Raw genomic sequence first — 25,565 nt, forward strand, 5'->3', positions numbered from 1 at the left:
GTGCCCCAGGGCTGAACAGGCTGCCCAGGGAGGGTGTGGAATCTCTGTCCCTGGAGATATTCCAGGGCCATCTTGGACACGGTCCTGTGCCGTGTGCTCTGGGATGACCCTGCCTGAGCAGGGAGGTGGGACCAGCTCCCTCCCGACCTGCCCCATCCCGTGATCCCGCGGCTTCAATTATTGATTAAATCGGCGAAAAGCCGGAAACGGAACCAAGAACGCGCAAAAAACCCGACACTGAGGAGCCGCGCGGCTCGCGGAGGAACCGAAATTCGGCCAATGAACGCGATCAACATTTTAACGCGATCAACATTTTAACGCGATCAACATTTTAACGCGATCAACATTTCAACGCCGCTCGGAAACGGGCGCAGAGAGCCACGCCCACCCGGCCACGCCCGCTATGGCCACGCCCCTCCCCGGCCACGCCCTCGCTGTCCCTCCGAGCCACCCGTAGCGGCCGCGCGTCAGCCCGGGGGCGGCACCGGGAGGGGGCTCCGGCACCGGCGGGTCCGGTGAGTGCGGGGGCACCGCCAGCCCCCCTCGGCCACCCCTCGGAGACCCTTCGGGGACCCTTCGGGGCCGCCCCCGGCCCCTCCCGGGGCGCTCCCGGAGCCCCGGGGGGGTCCCGGGAAGGGGGAGCGGGAAGCACGTGGGGGGCACCGGGAGGACCGGAGGGACCGGGGGGGGCCCGGGGGGGGCTCGGCAGAGACTCCGCAACAACCGGGGGGGGTTATTGTATTTTAATTTTTGAGGTTGCGGGTTGATGGCGGAAAATTCGCCTTTTTTTTTTTGGGGGGGGAGTTATCGGCGTGGTTTTTAGTTCTTTAAATTTAAATTATAGAAATCCTTATAAATTAAATGAGTGATAAAGAATGCATACATATATATATATAAATATGTATATATAAATACGTATATATAAATATATATATATAAATATATATAAATATATAAATAATATAAGTGGTAAAGAATATAGAAATATATTCATGTATAAGTAATATAAATGATAAAGAGTATAGAAATATATCCTTGTATAAGTAATATAAATGATAAAGAATATAGAAATATGTTCATGTATAATTAATATAAATGATAAAGAATATAGAAATATGTTCATGTGTAATATAAATAATAAAGAATATATAAATATATATTCATATATGGAAATAATAAAGAACACAAAATATATATGTTTTCATATAGAAATATAATAAATAATATAAATAGTAAAGAATATATAAGTATATACGTTTTCATATAGAAATCTTTTTAAAAAATGTAAATAATAAAGAATATATAAATATATCTTTTCCATATAGAAATCCTTATAAAATAAATAATAAAGAATATATAAATATATTTTTAATATAGAAATCTTTATCATATAAGAAACAGAGAATATATAAATATATATATTCTATTTATATATATAAATAATATAAATAATATAAATAATATAAATAATATAAATAATATAAATAATAAAGAGCACAGGCTCTTTATTCCCTGTATTTTTCTTTGTTCCCTGTATTTTTCTTTATTCCCTGTATTTAGTTTTTCCCTGGTGTCCCCCTTGTGCTCTGCAGTTCTTGTCCTGATCCAGGTGCACTCAAAAAGTGGCTGCAGTTTTTATCTCCTCTCCCAGGGACACAAAAATCCCAGGAGAGCCCCCAGAGCTGCGTGAGGCGCTCGAGGATTCTGTCAGAATGTTTAAAAAAACCTTTAAAAATGAACAGAAAGTTTTAAAGAATTGACAGAAAGTTTATAAAACTTAACAGTTAAAAAAAAATTAACAGAAAATTAAAAAAAAAAAAAGACAAAGTTCTAAAAAAAAATGGAAAGAAAGTTAAAAAAATTACCAGGGAGTTTAAAAAATTGGGCAGAAAGTTTAAAAAATGGACAGAAAGTTTTTTACAAAATGGACATAAAGTTTAAAAAATTGACAGGAAGTTTTATGAAAATGGAGAGAAAGTTTAAAAAAAAAGGGCAAAGTTTGAAAAAATGGATAGAAGGTTTTAAAAAAAGGACAGAGTTTGAAAGAGATGGATAGAAATTTAAAGAAAAAGGACAAAGTGTAAAAAATTAAGAGAAAGTTTAAAAGAATTGACAGAGAGTTTAAAAAATGGATAGAAAGTTAAAAAAAATTAGAAGCATCTTCAGTGTCTGCATTACTCCAGTTTCTTCACAGTAATCACCCTTGCAGCTCTTACATCTTTTAACTTTTCTTTTAGCTGCAGCCAAAATTCCTTCCCTGACAAAAGACTCTGTTCTCCTCAGCAGATGAATGAAATACCTTGATTCACAAATTAAGGTTTTTTTTGTTTTTTTTTGGTAACTGTATTTCTGGAAAAAAAGGGAAATACCTTGATTTAGAAACGGAGGGGTTTTTTTGTGCAAATGCATTTCTGGAGAAAGGGCCGTGTAATTAATGGGGTGGTTTTTATCAGGCAAACGATGCTGACCCCTGGATGGCTGCAGAGCATCTGACCCTTGGCCTGAGTTATTTGTGTGCCTTGACATGGAACTATTCTCTCCCAGCATAAGGCACATTAAGCACAATAAAACCCCCTAAAATATCCACTTGTGTCCCTGCAGAAAAATGCTGAGGAGCCTGAAAGGACTGGCCTGCCGCTCGCTGAAGGTGAGTCCTGTGAGAGCCTCGTGCTATTCCCAATATTTCAGCTGTCCCACGACCTGGAATGGCCATTTACAGCTGTAAAAAATGAGAGTTTTCTTATATTTATCACCTGAGAGCGTTGTCCAAACGCCCCTGGAGCTCTGGCAGCCGCGGGGCCGGGACCTGGGGAGCCTGTCTGGGGGAAGAACCTTTCCCCTCTTTCATTTTCTGAGCCTAAAAACCAGCTCAGTGCTTTTACCAGCCTGTTAAAATCAGCTGTGCCCCGGCTCGGAGCAGCCCTGGGATCCCGGGAGAGCTTCCTTTCCCCCCCCCCCCCCCGGGAGTTCCACTCCTGGAATTCCAGAATTCCACTCCCTCAGGGAACTCGCTGGGGACTGGCTCATGTCCCGTAGGGATTCCAGGTCCTGATCTGAGACCGGACCTTTCTAAAACGTGACACTTGGTGCTGTTGGTTTGAGGGAACATCGTTCAGCCCACGGGGTGTCTGGAACGGCTTCCCGGGGGAAGGAGCTCCAGCCGCTTGGTTTGTGCTGTGCTTGCCCACGGCATCCTGCAGGGAACAGCCAGCCCTTCCCAGGGTCTGGGATCCCGGGAACAGCATCCTGCAGGGAACAGCCAGCCCTTCCCAGGGTCTGGGATCCCGGGAACAGCATCCTGCAGGGAACAGCCAGCCCTTCCCAGGGTCTGGGATCCCGGGAACAGCATCCTGCAGGGAACAGCCAGCCCTTCCCAGGGTCTGGGATCCCGGGAACAGCATCCTGCAGGGAACAGCCAGCCCTTCCCAGGGTCTGGGATCCCGGGAACAGCATCCTGCAGGGCACAGCATCCTGCAGGGAACAGCATCCTGCAGGGCACAGCCGGCCCTTCCCAGAGCCTGGGATCCTGGGAACAGCATCCTGCAGGGAACAGCCGGCCCTTCCTAGAGCCCGGGATCCCGTGGAACATGTGGGAACAGCATCCTGCAGGGAACAACCAGCCCTTCCCAGGGCCTGGGATCCCGGGAACAGCATCCTGCAGGGCACAGCCGGCCCTTCCCAGAGCCTGGGATCCCGGGAACAGCATCCTGCAGGGCACAGCCGGCCCTTCCCAGGGCCCGGGATCCCGTGGAACGTGCGGGAACAGCTCCACCTCACGGGCTCCAGGCTCCGGATAAATCCCCGGGCACCACGTGATGCTCCGCTGCCATTTCAGGGATCCCCGTCGGGAGACTCCTGTGTCCTCTGGCAGATGGAAACTCGCCCTCAGAAACCCACTCCCGGGATAAACAGCTTTAAGGGAGCTGAGGAACGTGCTGGGATTTGCTGTGCAGAGGAGGCAGGGAGGGCTGGGGGTGTTTCTGGCATTCCAGGGATCAGTGATGAGCTGTTTGTCAAAGAGGAGGGACGTGTTGCTGCTCTAAAAATCAGGATATGTAGTGTTTTACCAGGGCTGTTCTGGGTCACTTGAAGGTCTCCTTGCAGCCTGTTAAATATCCACACATTCCTGGATTTTGTAAATCACAGGTAATCTGTGTCTCTGAAATCTCTCTGTGCCTCTGAAACTTGGGATAACCAGGAGCTCATGTTCACTTGGCAGCACTGGAGAGGTGAAGGATTTCCTGTCTCCAGCTTCTTGGAAGTTGCTTCTGGAGCCACAGCCCACGAAGGGAAAGTTCTGAAGGCCACACAGAGGTTTTGGGAAAGACCTGTTAAAGCTCCAAGTGACACTGTAAACCAGTGTCCTTCCAGGAGAAAGGTGGAGTCGTTCAGGGATGGGATTTGCTCTGTTCGTGGAAAAGTACAAATTTGATGTGTTTTGGTTGCAGAACCAGAGGACTGAACTTCAAGGCAAAGTCCCTCCTCACACTGTCAGTCATCCTGAATTCCACTCCCTTAGAGAACTCCTGGGAACTGGATTGTGTCCCGCAGAGATTCCAGGTCCTGGTCTGAGACTGGGCTTTCTAAAACCTGATACCTGGGGGTGTTGGTTTGAGGGAACATCGTTCAGCCAAAGGCTGTGTGAGGACACACTTAAAAACTCAGCACCAAGCAAGAGGTGAATCCTTGCTTCGGTTCCCTTCGTGGCTGCACAGCTCAGGGACAGGGATCTGGGGGGACTCCTGGGAAGGGGGTCTTACAGCCCCAGAGCCTCACCTGAGCCTTGACAAGGAGGGAATGTGGGATCATGGAGTCATGGAATGGTCTGGGTTGGAAGGGACCTTGAAGCTCACCCAGTGCCACCCCCTGCCATGGGCAGGGGCATCTTCCACTATCCCAGGTTGCTCCAAACCCCGTCCAGCCTGGCCTTGGACACTTCAGGGGTGGGGCAGCCACAGCTTCTCTGGGCAACCTGCTCAAGGAAAGTGAGGAGGACTGTGATTCCAGGCTGGGAATGGCTTAGGGCTGACGTTTTCTGGGTGAACAGGGGCCAAGAGTTGCCTGCTCCGGTTATCCCTGTGTTAAATTGACATCTTTGGGCCTTGCTCTGGGCTGTAAATGGTCACTTCTGTGGACTTTGGGCTAAATGTAGCCAAATAAACCATCCTGAGTGATCATTTGGACTTGGGGAGGAAATGTGGGAACAAGGGAAGAGAGTGATGACCCCAGTGGCTCACACTGCAGCACTTTGTCCCTGAGGGATCTGCCGTGGGCTCCAAACTGGTTTAATTCCTTCCCCCACAGGACAGCAAGTGCTGAAATGCTGACTCAGGAGTCCAGTGTGTGCTGGACACAGAATGTGGGGCAGTCCCACCTTCTCCTGAGCCCTTGTGGGAGCACTGGGGTGGCAGCAGAGCTGTGTCATGCCACGGAGAGCTGAGGCAGCTGGCCCTGGCTCTGAGCTCTGGTTCCTGCTGCTCCCGTGTGGACAGACAGAACAGGGAAACTGCTGGCTCTGTGTTCAGCTGCAAGTGTCCCTGTCAGTGCTGAGAGGGGCTCAGCTCCTCCCTGAGCCTCTCTGGAGGATGCACTTTCCAAATCAGTGACAAATGCCTGTGTTTGCTTTCACCACCACAGAATAAAATGCTTGTGCTGCCTCTGCTCCCTCTCCTGCCTGTTTTGGCTGGGCTGCCCGGGCAGGATTCAGCAGCCTGTCTGGGCAGAAATGAATTAATCAGCTTAGCTGGCTGTTTTGGTTTCTCTAATGGCAGAGCCTGGATGCAGGGACACAGGGAAATCAGTGCAGGGGAGTGTAATTATAAACATCAAATAGTGGGCAGAGCTGCACTAATCCCTCAGTAATTGAGGTGATTATGGATTACCAGACAGCCTGAGTTTCCGAGGTGCTAACTACCATTCCTCAGTGGGGGCAGAAACGTGGTGGGCACTTCCCAGCAGTGGGGCCTCGACAGCTGGACTTGGGAATCTTAAGGAATCTTGCAGGGAAGAACTCAGGGCTTGTCTCAGCTGAGGTGAGTTCAGGTGGGAATGGTTTAGGTGCAGGTATCTAAATGTGCAATCTGGTTCTACAGTGTGATGTTTTCGTAATGAATTGACATGCTAATGATGAGCTCTCGTTCTAATTGCAATTAGAGTTCAGTTCTGGCTGGCACGTGCCATGCCACGAGCGCACAAAACAAACCCACTGGGTGTTTTTCTTCCCGCTAATCCTTGGCTGCTGAGAGGTTTGTTGTGTGTTTGCCTTGTTTTTCCCTTAGCTGGAGCAGGGCTGTGGCCTCCCCACAGCAGCCAAGGAGTGCCTGAGCTCCATTGCCAGCCAGGATGTCCCGACCCCACAGAGGCCCCGAGCGGTTTTCCACACCAGCGAGAGCGACCCGGTGAGTCCCCTGTGTGACACCCCTGTCCCTGTCACACAGCCAGGCCTGGGTGCCACCAGGATGTGCTGGGGCCAGGAATGCTGATGGGGGTTGTGTTGTTTCAGAGGAGGAGGTACACAGCCCTAAACCAGGGATGCAATCCCACGGGAACGGCCGTGGCTGTGCAGGGCAGGGCGGGGCTGCTCTGCCCGAAAGCCCCTGGGAACGAGCATTGAGTCCTTTCTCTAGAGCTGCACAGAGGAAGCTCCTACATGAGAGCTTCATCTGGATTTTGCAGGAGCTCAGATGTGTCTGATGACACCATTAATTCCAACTCCAGGGTTGTTCCTCCCTGACCAACCTCCCCGAATTGGCCACGAAGGGGATAAAACCCCCCGAGCCCCCACGACCCTCGGTGGGCACAGCCCCGCAGCATCACAATTCCAGCCTCACACTCCCCGTCTCGGGATGCAAAATGAAGTGGAATAAAGGAATGGAAGGAGCCTTTGAGGTGCTTTTCTGCTGCCTCTGTAATTGGAGCCTCTCGGTGCCGATTCCTCCGGGGTCTCTATGGAAACGGCAGCGGGGAGATGATCCTGGCGCACGTGACCCCGTGTCTATGGATTGCACAGCAGAGTCCAGATGGCAGTGATTGTCCCCCCTCTGTCCTGTGCCTGCCTTTCACGTTGCCAGGCAACTGGCTTTGGCATTCTGGCTGGATGTGCCCGGGGTTTTTGGTGGCTTTTGGTGGCAGCCACCGCGTCCTGCTCCGTCGGCTCGGCCTTCCCGAGGGTCGCTCCAGCAGCAAACCTGCACCCCAGGAAGGCCCATGAAAAATGGATTAAGAAGGCCAGATGAACACGAAATTTTTCATAAGATGTGGCTTTTCTGTACCTTTCCATTAGCAAAGCTCAGAGCGACTGAAGGCGGGGGCAGAGACTCCGTGACCCACTTTGCAGAGGGAGGGAATTTGCCTGAAGTTATGCAGCAAGTCAGGGATGAAGCTGAGAGTGAAAACGGGCTCTGGAGTCCACTGTTTGAGCCCAGAGGTGACACTGCCATGAAAAAAACACAGTTAATCTGTGTCCAACACGTGCAGGAAAACCCCAGGGAGCCCAGAGTTTGAAATGAGCTCTGATGGGGAAAAGATTGGAGTCCCAGTTCCCAGATCTCCCCGAGTGACCCCTCCCTGCAGCAGGGCACCTCTTGGAAAGCCAGCATTTGAAATCACCCTTCCTGGTGCAAAGGTTTCCTCCTGACCAGCAGGCACCAGGTTGGCAGCTCCAGCAGCCCAGTGGTTTGCTGGAGTTACCAAATGGTTCCTTCCTCTGGCCAAAGCTGGGAGTTCCTGGAGTCCCACGGCTGTGCCAGGGAAAACCACGGAGCCCAGGACACCCTGCCCTGCCCGGGGAACGCCTGCCCTCAGCCAGGCGTGGAATGGGGAGCAGGAGGGGGCAGAAGGTGGGAGAACAGGAGTGTCCTGTGCTGAAAGGCTGGGAATGTGGTCTGGAGAAGGGAAGGGACACTTCGTAACAAGAATTCCTGGGTGTGTGGCAGCACTGCAGCAGTGGCACGTGAAGGATCCGTCAAGAACTGGGAAAAGACAAATATTCCTGGCCAAACAGGCACTAATCACACCCAGGCCCAGCTGCTCAAAAAGAAAGAAAACAGGGAAGTTGTTATATTTGTTGGTTTTATATATATATATATATATATAAGAGACTGACATGCACAAGAATGAAAAGGAGGATTTTTTTACTTTAAATCCATGGAAAAGTGCAGAAAGCAGGACATGATAGAAGCTTCAAAGCTTGGCACCCAACTGCTGAAAGTCACACAAGAAGGGCTGCAGAATATATATATTATATATATATATATATAAAATGTCCTGTATATGCTGTCCTAATTAGACACAAAATCTGATGACTAGAACAAGAGGAAATAAATAAGTGCTTTGCAGGTATTGCATGGCAGGAAAAGACGATAAAGGGAAAAACAAGGCATGAAATAGGTATGAAATTTTCATATTTCGGTAGCAACACCTTCTTGTAGTGCACAGTCAGATCTGCAGGTATTCACTAGAGATAAATGCAGAAGGATTCAGATCTGGTGCAGGAATAACCCTGATCACTGAGGTCACAGCAAGGGACTGGAAATTATTGCCCCAGGAAAGAGATTGGGAGGTTTTTTTAAGCCTCCAACAGCAGTGCCCAAGTGGCACCTTGGGAGTTGCTGCTGAGGCACAGCAACACGAGGCAGAAAACATCGTTTTGTCACCAAAAAAAAGTAAAGGGGGCTCCACAGGGAACTCCAGAGCTGCTGTGGAGGTGTGGGGGGACCAGAAGGACGAGGGGACTGATGGAAGGTGAGATGAATCCATGGAGGTTCCTACAGGAGCTCGGGGAATCCCTTCATTGTTCAGTGCCAGGTGGGAGCTCCTTTCTTTTGGCTCTTCCAAAGCACCTCCCAGCAGTGTCCTGACCCCACAATTCCTGCTCTGTGCTCTGATCCCAGTGAGTGGGTACTGCTGGGGTTGACAGTGTTCCCTCTCTGTTCCATCCTCCCTCCTCTGTCTGGGCCAGAGTGTGACAGTTCCCCTTCTCCCCTGGCAGGCCAAGCACACGGAGCAGCACGAGGGTCGGCACTACAGCATCCCCCTGGAGGAGGTGAAGGCCGTGTTCCCACATGGGCTCCCCTACCGCTTCCAGCAGCAGGTACTCCAGCTTGGAGCAGCTTTGGAGGGAGGGTCCTGGGGCTGCCCCATCCCTGGAAGGGTCCAAGCCCAGGCTGGACAGGGCTTGGAGCACCCTGGGCTGGTGGGAGGTGTCCCTTTCCACGGCAGGGGGTCGGAACGAGATGATCTTTAGGGTCCCTTCCAAACCATTCCCTGATTCTCTGTGGGAAGAACCAGATCCTTTGGCAGCTACAATGCTCCCCTGTTGGAATAAGAGGGATGACCTGCTGCAGGAGTGCAGTTATCCCTGGTCCTGACTGTTATTTCCAACACCTAAAAGGGATGAGTCAGCCCACCCGGAGGAGAGGCTGCAGAGTTCCAGGATCCCACCTCGGGCCATGTTCATTCCCATATTTTTCATCCCTGACTCCCCAGCACCTGCTGAATTACAGAAATGTTTGCCACGGTTATATTTCTGTGTGAAACAGGCTGCCTGATGAAATCAAGTTTATGGGGGCAACAAAAAAACCCCGGTGCCTTGATTTCTGTGGTGAGACAGATGGAGCCGCTCCGGGCTCTGTGAGCTGGGAGCAGATTCCTTACCTGGGGGCATCCCTTGGCTCTGGATTCATGGGCAGGCTGCTTGGCTGCACCTCAATCTGTCAGATGATGGAGCAGCTAATCCTGGGAAGGGTTTCCAGGCACGGAAAGGACGGGAAGGCCCTTGGGAAGCAGCGCAGCTTCACCGGCTCGACCGACCTGGCACCCGGGCAGGGGGGGCAGAGCTGGGGGTGTCCAGAGCCCCCAGGCAGCGATGGGGCAGAGCTGGGAGCAGCTGTGCTCGGCCAGCAGCAGCAGCAGCTCAGTCCCCCTCTGCTCCTCTCCTCAGATCCAGACCTTCAACGAGGCCTGTGTGATGGTGCGCAGGCCGGCGCTCGAGCTCTTCGCCTACCTGAGGGGCACCAACCTCGCCCACCCCGCGGTCAGATACGTCATCTGTATCCTTGGCCACCCCCTGAGGGGGGAATGCGGGTGAAACCCAAGCTGTCTGTGCAGGGAGGGTGATGTTCTGAGCCGGGCTGAGCCTCCAGGAGCTGGTTCTGCCCCGGGGGCTGTGCTCAGCGCTCGGCTCCGAGCACCTGGGGAAGTTTGGGGCTTGGAGACCTGTCCTGTGCCCCGGTTTGGCTCGTGGCACATCCCTCCCTGCAGAGGGCTGGCAGCACTGCTGAGGGGAGGGGGCTCCTCAGCTCTGCCCAGCGGGGTGGGATGCAGGGGGAAGGAGCCCCATCCTGTCGCTGGATGGAACGTCACCCTTGCTTTGACAACCTCTGGACTCCCCTTAGTGCCTTTCCTGAAAAAAGACGAGCACAAGGTGTGAGCTGAAGTGGTTTTTAGAGACTTTCCTTGACAGTGCCTGTCGGAGATGGTGAGAGGGGAACAGGGAAGACCATGACCCTGTGCCACGTGGTTCACTTCTGCTCCAGGCAGGGCTGGCTGGTGCTGCACATCCCCGACGGTGAGAACAGCAGAGTCCCCTCTGCCCCCACACCAAACACCTGCTGCTCCGGGAGATGCTGCTCCCAGGGAAAGCTGTGGGCTGGGGCCACAGCAAATCACCCTTGTTTTCCCCTAGAAAAGGTTTATAAAGCACAAAACCCCCAAATAAAGGAGAGCATAATAATTATTATTAATAATATCATATAATAATAATTATAATTATAATATAATCATCGTGGCTAGGCTTCGCAAATGAAGATTTGGATAATATAATATAATATATAGTTATACTATTATAATATAATTAGATTATAATATATTATAATATTATAATATATAATAATATATTATATATTTTATATATTATGATAATAAAATATAATAATATAATATATTTATATATTGTAATAATATATATAATTATATATATTATAATTATATATATATATAATTAGCTCACACAGGGTTTGAGTCAGTCTGATTTTCCCCAGTGTGTGGGTCTGTGTGGATCCTCTGCTCCCAAGGGAGAGTCCTCCAGTAAAGCTGGAGGAGTGCTGCCTCCAGCTCCATGTTCCCAGCAGAGGAAGGACATGGAGCTATTGGAGCAAGTCCAGAGGAGGCCCCAGGATGATCAGAGCAGCTCTGCTGGGAGGAAAGGCTGGGAGAGTTGGGATTGTTCAGCCTGGAGAAGAGAAGCTTTGGGGTGACCTGATTGTGGCCTTCCAGTGCCTGCAGGAGCTACAGGAAAGCTGGAGAGAGACTATTTCCAAGGGCCTGAAGTGCCAGGACAAGTGTGAACGGCTTCAAAGGGACAGAGGGTAGATTTAGATTGGATATTAGGAGGAAATTCCTCCCTGGGAGGGTGGGGAGGCCCTGGCACAGGTTGCCCAGGGAAGCTGTGGCTGCCCCTGGATCCCTGCAAGTGTCCAAGACCAGGCTGGACAGGACTTGGAGCAACCTGGGCCAGTGGAAGGTGTCCCTGCCCGTGGCAGGGGGTGGAATGAGCTTTAAGGTCCCTCCCAACCCAACCCATTCCATGATTCTCTGACTTTCCTTACCGGTGTAGCAGGATAAGGACAAGCAATAACCCCCCTCACCTCACACCATTGTTTTGACTGGGAAAAAAAAAAAGAAAAAAAAGATAAAAAATGCAAACCAGCTGTTTTCCTTTTGCTCCCAGCTCACCTCTGGGTGAAGAACTGCAGGGAGCTCTTGCAGTCCTCCTACAAGAAGGAGCGGCTGGATCAGCCTCTGCAGGCCTCGGCCTGGCTCAAGAACTTCAAAACCACCAATGAACGATTCCTGAGAGAGGTTTGTGGAGCCAGCCAGGACAGGTTTAGGAAGGGCAGGTCCTGCCTGACCCCCCCACAATGTCCTTTCAGGCCCAGGGGACCCTGGGGGGTGAGGGAAGGGGTGGCTGTGTCTGCCCAGCCTTCAGCAAAGCCTTGGGAATCGTCTGCCCTGGAAAAGCTTCAGCCCATGGCTTGGACAGGGACATTCCCTGCTGGGTTAAGGGTCTGGGGAGTGCTGGGGATGGAGCTGCATCCAGGTGGATCTGGGCACTGGGGGTGTCCCCAGGGGGATGGAGCTGCATCCAGGGGGGATCTGGGCACTGGGGGTGTCCCCAGGGGGATGGAGCTGCATCCAGGGGGGATCTGGGCACTGGGGGTGTCCCCAAGGGGATGGAGCTGCATCCAGGGGGATCTGGGCACTGGGGGTGTCCCCAGGGGGATGGAGCTGCATCCAGGGGGATCTGGGCACTGGGGTGTCCCCCAGTTGGGCCCAGTCCTGCTCAATGTCTCTGTTGATGATCGGGGTGAGGGGATCGAGTGAACCATCAGCAAACGTGCAGGGGACACCAAGCTGGGGGGTGGATCTGCTGGAAGGCAGGAGGGCTCTGCAGAGGGACCTGGACAGGCTGGATCCAGGGGCTGATTCCAACGGGATGAGGTTCAACCAGGCCCAGGGGCACAACAACCCCCGGCAGCCCCCCGGGCTGGGCCAGAGTGGGAAGGGAGCTGGGATTTGGGATGGGCAGGAAGCTGAACAGGAGCCAGAGTGTGCCCAGGGGGCCAAGAGGGCCGATGGATCCTGGCCTGGCTCGGGATCAGGGGGCAGCAGGAGCAGGGCAGGGATTGTGCCCCTGGGAGGCCTCCCCTCGAGGGCCGTGTCCAGCTCTGGGCCCTCAGCTCAGGAAGGACATGGAGGGGCTGGAGCAGGGCCAGGGAAGAGCAGCCAGGCTGGGGAAGGGGCTGGAGCACAATTCCCGTGAGGAGAGGCTGAGGGAGCTGGGGGGGCTCAGCCTGGACAGGAGGAGGCTCAGGGGAGACCTCCCCACTCTGCACAACTCCCTGACAGGAGGGGGGGTCGGGCTCTGCTCCCAGGAACCAGCAGCAGGACAGGAGGGTCTCCAGCTGTGCCAGGGGAGGGTTAGGTTGGACATTAGGAAGGAATTCTTTCCAGAGAGAGTGACCTGACATTGGAATGGGCTGCCCAGGGAGGGGGTGGAGTCCCCACCCTCCATTCCCTGCAGGATTTTAAGCCCAGACTGGATGTGGCCTCAGTGCCACGGGCTGGGAACCACGGTGGGGTTGGAGCAAGGGCTGGACTTGGTGATCTCAGAGGGTTTTCCCAGCCTGGCTGATCCTGTGATTCCATGGAAGAACCAGTAATCCATCCTTTGCCCCAGTTCCTCCCCAGTCTCACTATAGTTCTCTTCCCACAGATAAAAACCCAGAGGAAATACGTGTGGGGCAAACGGGAGAGCACCGAGGAGGGCAGGCCCTTGGGGGAGGTGGTGGAGCAGGTGAGGAATAACCCACAGGGACAAGCCTGGGGGGTCCCACCTGGAGCCAGGAGATCCCCCCATCTGTGTGGGGAGCAAACTGCTCCGGGAGCCCTGAGGGATGGGAGTCCTGGGAAAGGGAAGGGGACAGAAAACGTCGTGGGGGATGTGATGGATCTGTGTCTATGTGCCCTGTGTATGCCCTGTGTGTCCTCCGTGTCTCCTGTCCCCTCTGTGTCCCCTCTGTGTCCCCCCTGTGTCCCCCCTGTGTCCCCCCTGTGTCGCCTGTGTCCCCTGTGTTCCTGTGTCTCCCCTGTGTCTCCCCTGTGTGTTCCCTTCTGTCTCCCCTGTGTGTCCCCTGTCTCCTCTGTGTCCCCTGTGTCACCCATGTCCCCTGTGTCTCCTGTGTACCCCCCATGTTTCCCTTCTGTGTCCCCTGTGTGTCTCTTGTGTCCCCTGTCCCCCGTGTGTCCTGTGTTTCCCCCCATGACCCCTGTGTCCCCCTGTGTCCCCTGTGTGTCCCTTGTGTGTCCCCATGTCCCTCGTGTCCCCCCATGTCCCCTCTGTGTCCCCTGTGTGTGTCCCCTGTGTGTCTCCCCATGTCCCCTCTGTGTCCCCTGTGTGTGTCCCCTGTGTGTGTCCCCTGTGTGTCTCCTGTTCCCAGTGTGTTCCCTCTGTCTCCTGTGTGTCCCCCCGTGTCCCCCCTGTGTCCCCTGCATGTCCCCTGTGTGTTCCCCCAGTGTGTTCCCCCTGTGTCCTGTGTGTCCCCATCCCCCCTCTATCCTCTGTGTGTCCTCTGTGTTCCCTGGGCCTCCTGTCCCCTCTGTGTCCCCTCTGTGTCCCCTCTGTGTCCCCACTGACCCCCCCCGTGTCCCCTCTTGCTGCTGGTTTCTCCTCCTTCCCCCCAGGAGGGGCAGCCCAGACCCCCCTTGTGTTACCCCGTGCCAGGCCAGCCCTGCTGAGCCCCATTCCCTGTGCTGAGCCCTGTTCCCTTTGCTGAGCCCTGTTCCCTGTGCTGAGCCCTGTTCCCTGTGCTGAGCCCCATTCCCTGTGCTGAGCCCTGTTCCCTGTGCTGAGCCCCATCCCCTGTGCTGAGCCCCATTCCCTGTGCTGAGCCCCATTCCCTGTGCTGAGCCCTGTTCCCTGTGCTGAGCCCTATTCCCTTTGCTGAGCCCTGTTCCCTTTACTGAGCCCCATTCCCTGTGCTGAGCCCTGTTCCCTGTGCTGAGCCCTGTTCCCTGTGCTGAGCCCTGTTCCCTGTGCTGAGCCCTATTCCCTTTCCTGAGCCCTGTTCCCTGTGCTGAGCCCCATTCCCTGTGCTGAGCCCTGTTCCCTTTACTGAGCCCTATTCCCTTTGCTGAGCCCTGTTCCCTTTCCCCCAGGGCCTGGTGTGGGTCAGGACTGTGCCAGGAGCTCACACTGAGCCCTGTTCCCTTTCCCCCAGGGCCTGGCACGGGTCAGGACTGCCAGTGACGCCGTGGGGGTCGTGCTGAGGGAGCTGAAGCAGCAGAGCCCCCTCGGAACCTTCCGGCTGCTGGTGGCCGTGGACGGGGTCAACGCGCTGTGGGGCCGCACGACGCTCAGGAAGGAGGACAAGAGCCCTGTGAGGACGGGGCTGGGGGTCTCTCCTGCCCTGCTGGTGGGGACAGGGGCAGGGGAGGGGGGTTTGTGCAGCTTCAGCTCATCAGGGATCCCTGGGAGATGAGATGCTCGCTCCCTGCCAGGCCCGTGTTTTTAGGGAAGGAAGGTCCCTCCTGAAGGCAGAAGAGCTGGGGGGGGTTGTTAGAGCAGCAAAGGCCTGGGGGGTTCCCTCTGCAGCCAATGCTCAGGCTTGGAGCTGCAGGGCCAAGGGAAAAACCTGCCCGAGGGACACGGAGGATCCTTCCAGGGAAAAACCTGCCTGAAGGACATGGAGGATCCTCCCAGGGAAAAACCTGCCCAAAGGACACGGAGGATCCTCCCAGGGAAAAACCTGCCTGAAGGACACAGAGGATCCTCCCAGGGAAAAACCTGCCCAAAGGACACAGAGGATCCTCCCAGGGAAAAACCTGCCTGAAGGACACAGAGGATCCTCCCAGGGAAAAACCTGCCCAAGGGACACAGGATCCTCCCAGGGAAAAACCTGCCCAAGGGACACAGGATCCTCCCAGGGAAAAACCTGCCTGAGGGACACAGAGGATCCTCCCAGGGAAAAACCTGCCCGAGGGACACAGAGGATCCTCCCAGGGAAAAACCTGCCCAAAGGACACAGAGGATCCTCCCAGGGAAAAACCTGCCCGAGGGACACAGGATCCTCCCAGGGAAAAACCTGCCCAAGGGACACAGGATCCTCCCAGGGAAAAACCTGCCTGAAGGACACAGAGGATCCTTCCAGGGAAAAACCTGCCTGAAGGACACAGAGGATCCTCCCAGGGAAAAACCTGCCTGAAGGACACAGAGGATCCTTCCAGGGAAAAACCTGCCCAAAGGACACAGAGGATCCTCCCAGGGAAAAACCTGCCTGAAGGACACAGAGGATCCTCCCAGGGAAAAACCTGCCTGAAGGACACAGAGGATCCTCCCGGGCTGATGGGAGGGAGGGGAGGAGAATTCCTGTGTCAGGCAGAAGCTGCTGGCAGAAAAAAAAACCCCAAAGCTGATGTGTCAAATGTTCCCCAGGTTTCTCCAGAGGAGCTGACGCTTGTGCACAACCTGAGGAAGATGGTGATGAACGACTGGGTGAGTTCCAGGCTGGGCCTTTTGGGGTGTCACTCTCAGCCATTAAAGCCACCCCAGGCCCAAAGGCCACAGGTCCTGCAGCCCAGCTGGGTCTCCACCAGTGCTGGTGTCTCATCAGTGCTTCTGGCATCACCCAAAGAGAAGGAGAACAGCTCAAATCCACAGCACTGCCCGATTCCTGTGCTGAATTCCAGTGTGGGACCCCGAGCTGGAGGTGTTTGATAGCCCTTAGGACATCTGGGTTTATGATTTTTTTAACTGATTAGAAGTTTTAGTCCCTGAAGGTCAACTCCTCCTCCTGCTTTTTCAGTCCCCTGGATGCTCAGAGCTCCCACAAGTTGGGCTTCAGATTTAAAGGTCCTTTTTAAAAAAGCATTTCAGTTGTTTGCAAACAAAGCCATTTACAGGTAAGAGATGTTTAAATGGCAGTGCTGGGAACACAAGCTGTGTGTTCCCTGTGCCCCCATGGACCTGGAGTAGCAGAGTTAACGTGGTCAGGAGCATTTTAAGTCCATTTTATAGAATTTTGGAATTGATGTAAGATCAAAGAATCACAGAATCCCAGACTGGTTTGGGTTGGAAGGGACCTTAAAGCTCATCCAGTCCCACCCCCTGCCATGGGCAGGGACACCTTCCACTGGCCCAGGTTGCTCCAAGCTCCATCCAGCCTGGCCTTGGGCACTTCCAGGGATGGGGCAGCCACAGCTTCTCTGGGCAACCTGTGCCAGGGCCTCCCCACCCTCACAGCCAAGAATTCCTTCCCAACATCCCCCTTAGTCAGTGAGAAACCATTCCCTGTGTCCTGTCCCTCCATCCCGTGTCCCCAGTCCCTCTCCAGCTCTCCTGGAGCCCCTTTAGGCCCTGGAAGGGGCTCTCAGGTCTCCCTGGAGCCTTCTCTTCTCCAGGTGAACCCCCCCAGCTCTCCCAGCCTGGCTCCAGAGCAGAGGGGCTCCACCCTGGAACCTCCATGACCTGCTCTGGACTTGCCCCAGCAGCTCCATCTCCCGAGAAGGAGGTTCCTGGTGGGTTGATTGTGAAGCAGAGCCGTGCTTGCAGCTCTCAGGGTTTGTTTCTGCCCTGCCTTTCAGAGTGGAGGGGCTGTTGTGACCACCCTGAGCCAGACGGGCTCGCTCTTCAAACCCAGCTCTGCCTACCTGCCCCAGGAGCTGCTGGGCAAGGTGAGTCCCGGGGCCTCCTTTGGGGTTGCTTTGGTTTTATTTGTCCTCTTGGCTTTGGGAAACAAAACCCCTGGTTGGGGGCCCAGGTTCTGTTCAGGGGGACAGACTGTGCTGTGTGGAGGGACAGCTCCAATCCCTGCTCTCTCAGGAGCCAGGGAAGGGCTGGAGCTGTGCCAGGGCAGGCTCAGGTTGGATCTCAGGAAAATCCTTCCCCCAGAGGGTGGTGGGCACTGACCAGGCTCCCCAGGGCAGTGGGCACAGCCCCAGGGCTGCCAGAGCTCCAGGAGGGTTTGGGCAATGCTCTGAGGGATGGGGTGGGATTGTTGGGATATCCTGGACTGGATGATCCTTGTGGTTCCCTTCCCTCAGGATATTCCACGACTGAGCTCTGGTAAAGGTTCACATCAGCCACAAACAACTGCTGGATGTGTTTTCTTCTTTCTCCTCCATCTTTCAGCTAAACTTGTAAAAATAAGTATTCTGGAAGTGGTGTGGAGTCAGTAGAAAGCTTGAAGTGCTCAACAGCCCTCTTTGTTAGAAAGCTGGCCAGCGAATTTGCAGAAATGTGAAAATATCCATTTATTTCTCATAGTGAATGAATTGTATGAAACCAAAACAAGTATTTTTAAGCAGAATTGTTCAGATCTAAGATAAAACCTGTACTACCATAAAATTACATATCCTTTTAGCTTCCAACTAATTCCCAAGCTACAGGTCTTTGAGAACTTTCTGGTGGGCTGACTGGAGGAAAGTCCAGTCTCTCCTCTGCCTCCTCCGAGGGCTGCTGTGCTTGGGTTGTTGCCATGGAAATATGACATCTTCAACTTTCTTTTGGTCCTTTCCCAGGCATGGGATAAAATTAAGCACCTGTTGGAAGGAGAATTCCTAATGGACATTATCAGGTCACTCAGATACAATTGCATAAGTGACTGGAAGGTGCTTCTCCTCTGTGTTCATAGAAACCAGAGTTACTCACAATTGAACTGCAGGATTATAACAACCCCTTTTTATTCACCTTGGAGGGGAAACATCCTTAAATTAAGGCATGTTTTTTCCACGCCTTAGCAAATAAAAGGCTACAGGAAAGTTCCTTCTCAGAGCTCCAGCTCTTTGTGCTCTGGGTTAATCAGTCACCCCATGGAGAGGCAGAAACACCCCCCCCCTTTAGGGGGCTGTTTGTGGAGATACATCTGTGCAGGCTGTGTCCAGCTGTTACTCACCCAGCCTTCCCTCCCTTCCCCCTTCCCTAGGAGGGGTTTGACGCCCTGGACCCCTTCGTGCCCATCCTGGTGCCCAACTACAGCCCCCGGGAGTTCGAGAGCTGCTACGGGTACTACCTGGAGCGCAAGTGGCTGCAGCACGAGCAAGGTCGGTGCCCCCGGGGCTCTGCCCGCCCCCTCTCAGTCTCTCTCAGTCTCTCTCGATCTCTCTAAATCTCTCTTTCTTTCTCTTCCTCTCTCCCCCAGCTCGCACGGAGGACGGGAAGGCGGAGCTGCAGTTCCTGAGCGGCTCCAACCCGCGGCAGCTGGACCGGCTGGCGGGGCCCCTGTAGGGCAGGAACGGGGCCGGGACCCTTCCCCTGCCCCCGGCGCTGCCCCCTGTTCCGAGGGGGAAACCTCCCCTCCCGTTGATCGCTGTACAAATTTGGTATTAAACAGCGGCCCTTCCCAAGAGGATTTTACACGTTCCGCGTTCTGCCACAGCGAATTGGGGCGTCTGACACCCGACCGAAATTCTGGTTAACACGTTAAATGTACACGGGGGCGTTCCAGGCAAACCAGGCCCGGAGGGAATGAAGCACACGCGTGGAATAAATCAGCCCGCACAGGCGTGGGGAGGGAAAGTTTTTGCCAATCCCTGAAGTTTATCCCGTAAAGGAGCAACTGCGATTTTCATTTCCTCAACGGGTTATTATTTCAGCTCGTTCCCAGCCCGGGAGCGCGCGGGGAATGTCAGGGGGAATTCTGAACCACCGATGGTTGTTCGGGGGGCACATCCCAGGGAATGTCACGGGGAATTCTGAACCACCGATGGTTGTTCGGGGGGCACATCCCAGGGAATGTCAGGGGGAATTCTGAACCATCGATGGTTGTTCGCAGCCAGGGAGCACATCCCAGGGAATGTCAGGGGGAATTCTGAACCACCGATGGTTGTTCGGGGGGCACATCGGGCCGTAGTTTCCCTTCCCAGCGTCCCCTCCTCATCCCCGCCCGCTCCCAGGGAATGTCACAGGGAATTCTGAATGACCGCTGGTTGTTCGCAGTCGGGCGGTTGTTTCCCTTCCCGGTGTCCCCTCCCAGGGAATTCTGAATCACCGATGGTTGTTTGCAGTCGGGCGGTTGTTTCCCTTCCCGGTGTCCGCTCCCAGGGATGTCACGGGGAATTCCGAATCACCGATGGTTGTTCGCAGCCAGGGGGCACATCGGGCGGTTGTTTCCCCTCCCGGTGTCCGCTCGCAGGGATGTCACCGGGAATTCCCAATCACCGCCGGTTGTCGGCAGTCGGGCGGTTGTTTCCCCTCCCGGTGTCCGCTCCCAGGGATGTCACGGGGAATTCCGAATCACCGATGGTTGTTCGCAGCCAGGGGGCACATCGGGCGGTTGTTTCCCCTCCCGGTGTCCGCTCCCAGGGATGTCACGGGGAATTCCCAATCACCGATGGTTGTTCGCAGCCAGGGGGCACATCGGGCGGTTGTCTCCCCTCCCGGTGTCCGCTCGCAGGGATGTCACCGGGAATTCCCAATCACCGCCGGCTGTTGGCGGTCGGGCAGCAGTTCCTGCCGGCAGTCGGGCGATGGTTTCCCCCGCCGGTGTCCCCTCCCCGTCCGGGGCGGGTCCCGGTGACGCTCCCGGTCCGCGCCGTCGCTCGGTGCGATGCCGGGGGAGGCGGTGACGGTGCAGCTCGGGCACTACTCGGGCTGTGTGGGCGCGCACTGGTGGGGGCTGCAGGTACCGGGGGGGGGGCCGCGGGTGTCGGGGGGGGCTCGCCGGGGCTCTCTCCGACTCGTTCCGCCTCTTTTTCCCGGTTTTCCCCCCTTAGGCCGCCGCGCTGCGCGGCCCCGCCGAGCCCGCCGAGCTCCGCGCGGCCGCGCTGCTCCGGCCCGGGCGGGGGCCCGGCGGCACCGAGACCCCCTCGCCGCGGCTCGTGGCGCTGGAGCTGAAAGGTACCGGGGGTGGGCGGGGGTCTGGCAGCCCCTCCGTGCCCGGGCATCGCCGTGCCTGGGGCAGCATCACAGTGCCCAGGCATTACAGTGCCCGGGGCGGTATCACCGTGCCCGGGGCAGTATCACAGTGCCCGAGGTGGCATCACCGTGCCCGGGGCGGTATTACCATGCCCAGGGCAGTGTCACCGTGCCCGGGGCAGTGTCACCGTGCCCGGCCATCACCGTGCCCGGCCATCACCGTGCCCGCGCTCTCTTGCAGGCGGCGTGGGCGCGCTGAGACCCGACGGGGTGAGCGCGGAGGCTCCGGTGCCCTGGTGAGTGCGGGGCTGGCCGAGCTGGGCCGGGGGTGATGCGGGGCGGGCCGGGGGTGATGCGGGAGTGATGCGGAGCCGCCGGAGCTGCCACCGCTTTGTGTCGCAGGGACGGGGCCGTGGCCGATTACCGGGACGCGCCGCGGGACAGCGGGAACCGCGCGGTGAGAGCGGGTCCCGCATCGCTCCCTGCTCCGCGGAGGGACGAGGGGAAGCGCCCCGTAACCCCCCGAGCCGGGTTTTTGTCCTGCATCGCTCCCTGCCCCGGGGAGGGGCGATGGGAAGTGCCCCATAGCCCCCCGTGACCCCCCGTGCCGGGTTTTTGTCCCACAGGGAGACGCTGCCTGTGACAGGAAGGGGGGTCCCGGCGCTGCGGTGCCAGGTGGGTGCCCGGGGGGTGGGTTTGGGTTTGGGTCAGAGGTCCCAGAAGGTCCCCTGTGCCAGGGGGCTGCTCTGGGATGCCCTGACAGCGACAAGGAGAAGGGAAGCAGTGGGATAAGACGGCTTTGCTTGCACACGGGTGGGTCAGGGAGCAGCAAAAAAACCTCCACAAAACCTGATTTCTCTCTCGAGGGGAGGCTCGGAGCTGAAAGGACCTTTGCTCTTCCCAGCAGGAGCAGCTCCCACAGGGTCCCAGGACCCCCCCTCGGTGAGGCTCTGGTCCGATTACCTCAACGTGCCCCTGCACCCCCGGAGCGTCCACGTGATCCGGCAGTACCTGCACGATGGGTACGGCCCAGCTCTGCCCCGGGGGCCTCTTGTCCAGAACAGCAGCCGAGTTGTGCCTTCAAGGAGGAATTCGGAGGGCTTGGGATAAGCTCTTTCCCACCCGTTTCTTCCCGCAGGGATTGTGGTTGTCTGGAAGCCTTTGCACAAGGGGAAAGTCTCCTGCAGGACCCCGCCTGCGTGGAGGAGCTGGAGGATCGGCTGCACTTCTTTGTTGAGGAGTGTGATTACCTGCAGGTTCACAGCCCAGGCCGAGCTCCCTTTGCTTTCAAGAAGCCTCCTGCTCAAGATGAGGTGGTATCTGAGGTGCTGCCCTCGTTCCACACAGGGGTTCCAGGTCCTCTGTGACCTCCACAACGGGTTCTCGGGGGTTGGTGCCAAGGTGACAGAGCTGCTCCACGACGAGTACTCGGGGAAGGGAATCCTCTCCTGGGGCCTCACTCCGGCCACGAGTGACGTGGGGGTGAGTGAACCCCAAACCCGGGCCTGGGGCTCGTCTGCACCTTTAAGATTCCAAAGGTTGGATTGTTTTTCCCCCCCTCCCAGGATCCCCAGAGCAGTTTTTACAGGCTGCTGAACACGGCCCTTGGCATCGTCCACCTCTCCCAGCACAGCTCCCTCTTCTGCCCTCTGTCCCTCAGCGGGAGTTTGGGAATCAGGCCACGGCCTCCTGTGACATTTCCATACATAAAATACGATGTAAGTCCTGCTCGTGCAGCTTCACCCCCTCCAAGTGTTTCCTGCAGCCCTCTGCTTTTAGTGGTGCTTTTCCATGGTGCTCAGCAGAGACTCTTTCCTGCCTTTTCACTGGGACTTGGCTTCCAACCTGTCATTTCCACAGCTTTTCCCTACTTTTGAAAACATTACCACGCTTCCTTGGCTGCTGTGCTTTGTCAGTGTGTTGGCACTGAAAAAAAGGCTTTGCTGCACCATTCTCCATGCCTGGAGTAACTCCAGGAGTTACTGGAGCCCCAGGAAACTGCTGACAAGAAAACTGGCACCAGAGTATTTGTTAGGAAAGAGCTGACCTGGAATTACTGCTGAAAAACACTGGCTGCTTATCCCAAACCTGGAATAATTCTTATACACTGGCTGCTTATCCCAAACCTGGAATTACTGTTAAACACTACTTATCCAAACCCTAAAATCACTGTTACCCATTGGCTGCTTATCCTAAACCTGGACTGTTACACAGATTCCTTATCCCAAACCTGGAATAACTGTTACACACTTTCTCCTTATCCCAAACCTGGAATAACTGTTACAGACTCCTTATCCCAAACCTGGAATAACTGTTACACACTTTCTCCTTATCCCAAACCTGGAATAACTGTTACACAGACTCCTTATCCCAAACCTGGAATAACTGTTACAGATTCCTTATCCCAAATCTGGAATAACTGTTACACAGACTCCTTATCCCAAATCTGGAATAACTGTTACACACTTTCTCCTTATCCCGACCCTGAAATAACCGTTAAACACCTTTTTCCAGGGCACACTTAAGTTAAATACACAAAACTGGGTTAAGGAGCTGGTGACTGGGACTTGTCCTGTGACTGTCCCCCTTTTTCTCCTCACAGGCATCCCTGAACTACCACAGCAGTGCAATTCTGGCAGCAGCACTCGACACCCTCACGGTTCCCTACCGGCTCTGGTCGGCCCAGGGCTCCATGGTGCACTTTGCTGACTCCCTCACCTTCTCTGGGAGGAAGGTGAGGACACCAAAACCAGCCACCCCGATCCCTCCAGCTCTGCTGCAGGCAGGGGATGCTGTTCTGCACTTCCAGGAGTGTGTTCCAGGCTGTTTTCCCCCCTGATCCAGGTTGTGGCTGCGTGGGCGTCTCTCCCTTTCCCTGCCTTTCCCGGCTCCTCGCTCCCAGAGATTTTAAGTGCCCACCAGCAGGACGTGCCCTGGAAGCTCCTCCTGTCCTCCTGGAGGGAGCAAAAGGTCAGCTGCTGTTTTGCTCAGTCTGTTGTGCTCCGAGGAGTTTGCAAAGAAAGGCCCAGCAGGTAAATCAGCCTCTGAACTGCACCTCTGCCCTCGGAGCTGCGGCTCTGCCAGCGGGGATTCCTCCCAGGAGTCATCCCAAACCCCTCCCTTCGGAGAGGAGCTGGATGGAGGAGCAGTCTAGTGACTGAGCCAGTTTCATTTTAGAGCAAAATCAGCTAAAAAGCAGCTGAGTCAGTGGCGTTTTCAGCCTGGAAAGCCCTGATTTGGTTTCCTTTGCAGCAGCTCCCTGGGCCAGCAGCCCCGGACGCCCCTGCAGGGCTGTGAGAGCCCTGAGGAGATGCTCCAGCACTACCTCCACACCCACTTCCCAGGCTCCTTCAGGTGGGTACAGGTGGTGTGGGGGGGTTGGTTTAGACCAGAGAACAGTTTTGAGGGCGTTTTGGGGTAACTTTATTCCCCTGTTCCCCCCCAGCACAGCCCACGTGCTCCAGCAGCCCTGCGACACCCGACCTCCCTTCCCCCAGTTCTTCTCTCCTCTCCTGACCAGACAAGGCTTCCTCCAGGACAAAGCTCCGGGTCCCTCCTCGGCAGGGCCCAACAGAGGTAAGAAAACCCACTAAAACACCAACAACCCAACCCCACCCTGGAGGGTTTGCAGGGCACGAGTTACGAGTGTCGAGCGGCTTTTTACGCCGAGGTGAAGGGGAGCGGGGCCAGGCCCCGGATTTTGGGGGCTGTTTAACCCCAGCTGCTGGTCTGACCCCGCAGCTGTGCAGAGCATCCCCGTGCTGGCAGCCCTGCAGGCCTCCCCTGTCCTGCACCAGCTGCTCTCGGGCCTCTGGCGGGACCTGCGGGCGCGGAACGTGCGGCGCTGGAGCAGCTTCTTCACGGCCGGGCTGGAACAGGACGACTTCCAGCAGGCCCTGGAGGAGCTGAAGACTCTGTCCCAGTGCTATGAAACGGGGTTTGGGGGGGATGGCTCCGAGGATGAGGCGGATTCAGACTAACCCACCTTTATTCCCGGGGACAGAGGGAGTGGGAGCCTCTTTAAGGTCACTTTGGGAATCAAGGGAATGGCTCTGGGGACGCTCCAGCTGCTGCTTCCTTCTCATTTCACCAAAATCCCCTTACAAAGGCTGGTTTAACTTCTCCAGCTACTCACAGCTGTGTTGTAGAGGGGGAAAGCTGCTTTTGGGGGGGCTGTTTTTGTATGTTTGGGGTTGTTCGTTTGTTTGGTTGTTTTTTTATAACTGTGCAAAGTGGATTTGCTCTGCCCCATTCAAATAAACCCACACAATAAATAAGAGAGCTCAGACTGTAACTTTCTCACATACAATCAACACAAGGGGAGAACTTAGAAAAAGTCCTGTGTTCTTTCCACGAGAAAACTGACATCTTAGGGTACAATATTTACACGTTCTGGTCCAAAGCTGCTGTGCCCAACCTTCCCCCCAGGCCAGGCGAGTGTCCCCGAGCCCCAGCCCTGCTGTTTCTCTGCTGAAGCTCCCCAGGGAGGTTCTGGAGAACATTCTCACCCCGACACCTCGCTTGGTGCCTCCAGTTTGGTGCAGGCTGGCAGTGCAGCTCATCAGAAGTGGAGCAGGAAAGTGAACAAAAACCCGGGAAGGTGCCGTCTTAATACCTGTGCAAACGTTTTCCCACAGCACCTGTCTAGCAGCAAACTGGCAAAAAACAAACAAACTTCTTCTGGGGCAAGTCAGTAGTTTATCACCTCAGTCATCAGGTTCTTCCTCAGAGAGCAGGAGATCTTTATCTGACAGCTGGTCCGTGTTGCTGGTACTTGTTGCATCCTCCTCATCCTCGGAGCTCCCGTCGCAGGACGTGTGGAAGAGCCTCATCAGCTCCCTGAACCTGTGGGACACCTGAGGAACGAGGGGAATCCAACGTGAGCAGTGGCCTGAGAGGTGTCACAGAACTGGGATTCCCTGTTTCAAAGCTCGGGGTGTTTTGTAATGTTTTAAAATATATATATATCTATAAATACCACAGAGACATTTCATACGAGGTTCGGTCATAAAGGAAAAGAGAAATGCAAGAGCAGCAGGTTGTTGTTCTCTCTGGAAGAACAGTTACATTCTACTGATTTGCAGGTAAAATCTGGCAGTTTGGGAAAATTCAGAGGCAAAACAAGGCAGATTCTTTATGTAGGAGGAGGCTGAAG

At 54.9% G+C, this 25,565-nt stretch overlaps 3 protein-coding genes across 3 annotated transcripts in view; 2 read left to right on the forward strand and 1 right to left on the reverse strand.

Annotated features, from left to right (window-relative positions):
• The first annotated feature begins 420 nt into the window (after positions 1–420).
• DAP3 (death associated protein 3) lies at positions 421–18,912 on the forward strand. Its single transcript, XM_039390000.1, has 13 exons — positions 421–515; positions 2,602–2,647; positions 6,279–6,398; positions 8,990–9,091; positions 9,941–10,049; positions 10,475–10,567; positions 11,729–11,859; positions 13,274–13,354; positions 14,778–14,936; positions 15,992–16,051; positions 17,140–17,229; positions 18,480–18,597; positions 18,696–18,912. The coding sequence occupies exons 2-13, from the start codon at positions 2,606–2,608 to the stop codon at positions 18,779–18,781; spliced, it is 1,191 nt and encodes a 396-aa protein (XP_039245934.1). The 5' UTR covers positions 421–515; positions 2,602–2,605; the 3' UTR covers positions 18,782–18,912.
• A 1,175-nt stretch (positions 18,913–20,087) lies between these two features.
• Positions 20,088–25,428, forward strand: MSTO1 (misato mitochondrial distribution and morphology regulator 1). The gene is made up of 14 exons (XM_039390001.1): positions 20,088–20,177; positions 20,269–20,392; positions 20,652–20,706; positions 20,813–20,867; positions 21,037–21,085; positions 21,315–21,432; positions 21,549–21,666; positions 21,758–21,892; positions 21,976–22,128; positions 23,013–23,144; positions 23,255–23,442; positions 23,663–23,764; positions 23,856–23,986; positions 24,152–25,428. The coding sequence occupies exons 1-14, from the start codon at positions 20,103–20,105 to the stop codon at positions 24,388–24,390; spliced, it is 1,674 nt and encodes a 557-aa protein (XP_039245935.1). The 5' UTR covers positions 20,088–20,102; the 3' UTR covers positions 24,391–25,428.
• GON4L (gon-4 like) overlaps positions 24,685–25,565 on the reverse strand; it is a 28,364-nt gene continuing 27,483 nt past the window's right edge. The window contains exon 28 of the mRNA XM_039389999.1: positions 24,685–25,266. Within this exon, the coding sequence (XP_039245933.1) occupies positions 25,117–25,266 (150 nt within the window). The 3' untranslated portion in view covers positions 24,685–25,116. The remainder of the gene's footprint in view (positions 25,267–25,565) is intronic.

This window comes from Pipra filicauda, unplaced genomic scaffold, assembly GCF_003945595.2.
Source record: "Pipra filicauda isolate LSUMZ 115617 unplaced genomic scaffold, ASM394559v2 scaffold790_size87553_pilon, whole genome shotgun sequence".
Lineage (NCBI taxonomy): Eukaryota > Metazoa > Chordata > Aves > Passeriformes > Pipridae > Pipra > Pipra filicauda.

Excerpts from the sequence above, each read along its gene's own strand:
- DAP3 (XM_039390000.1), top strand. The coding sequence starts at position 2,606 with ATGCTGAGGAGCCTGAAAGGACTGGCCTGCCGCTCGCTGAAG. Across the intron at positions 10,568-11,728 it reads GGTGCTGCACATCCCCGACG|CTCACCTCTGGGTGAAGAAC; the intron begins GTGAGAACAGCA and ends TTTTGCTCCCAG. Across the intron at positions 13,355-14,777 it reads TGGGGGAGGTGGTGGAGCAG|GGCCTGGCACGGGTCAGGAC; the intron begins GTGAGGAATAAC and ends CCTTTCCCCCAG.
- MSTO1 (XM_039390001.1), top strand. The coding sequence starts at position 20,103 with ATGCCGGGGGAGGCGGTGACGGTGCAGCTCGGGCACTACTCGGGCTGT. Across the intron at positions 20,707-20,812 it reads GCGGAGGCTCCGGTGCCCTG|GGACGGGGCCGTGGCCGATT; the intron begins GTGAGTGCGGGG and ends TTTGTGTCGCAG. Across the intron at positions 23,145-23,254 it reads TCACCTTCTCTGGGAGGAAG|GTTGTGGCTGCGTGGGCGTC; the intron begins GTGAGGACACCA and ends CCCCTGATCCAG.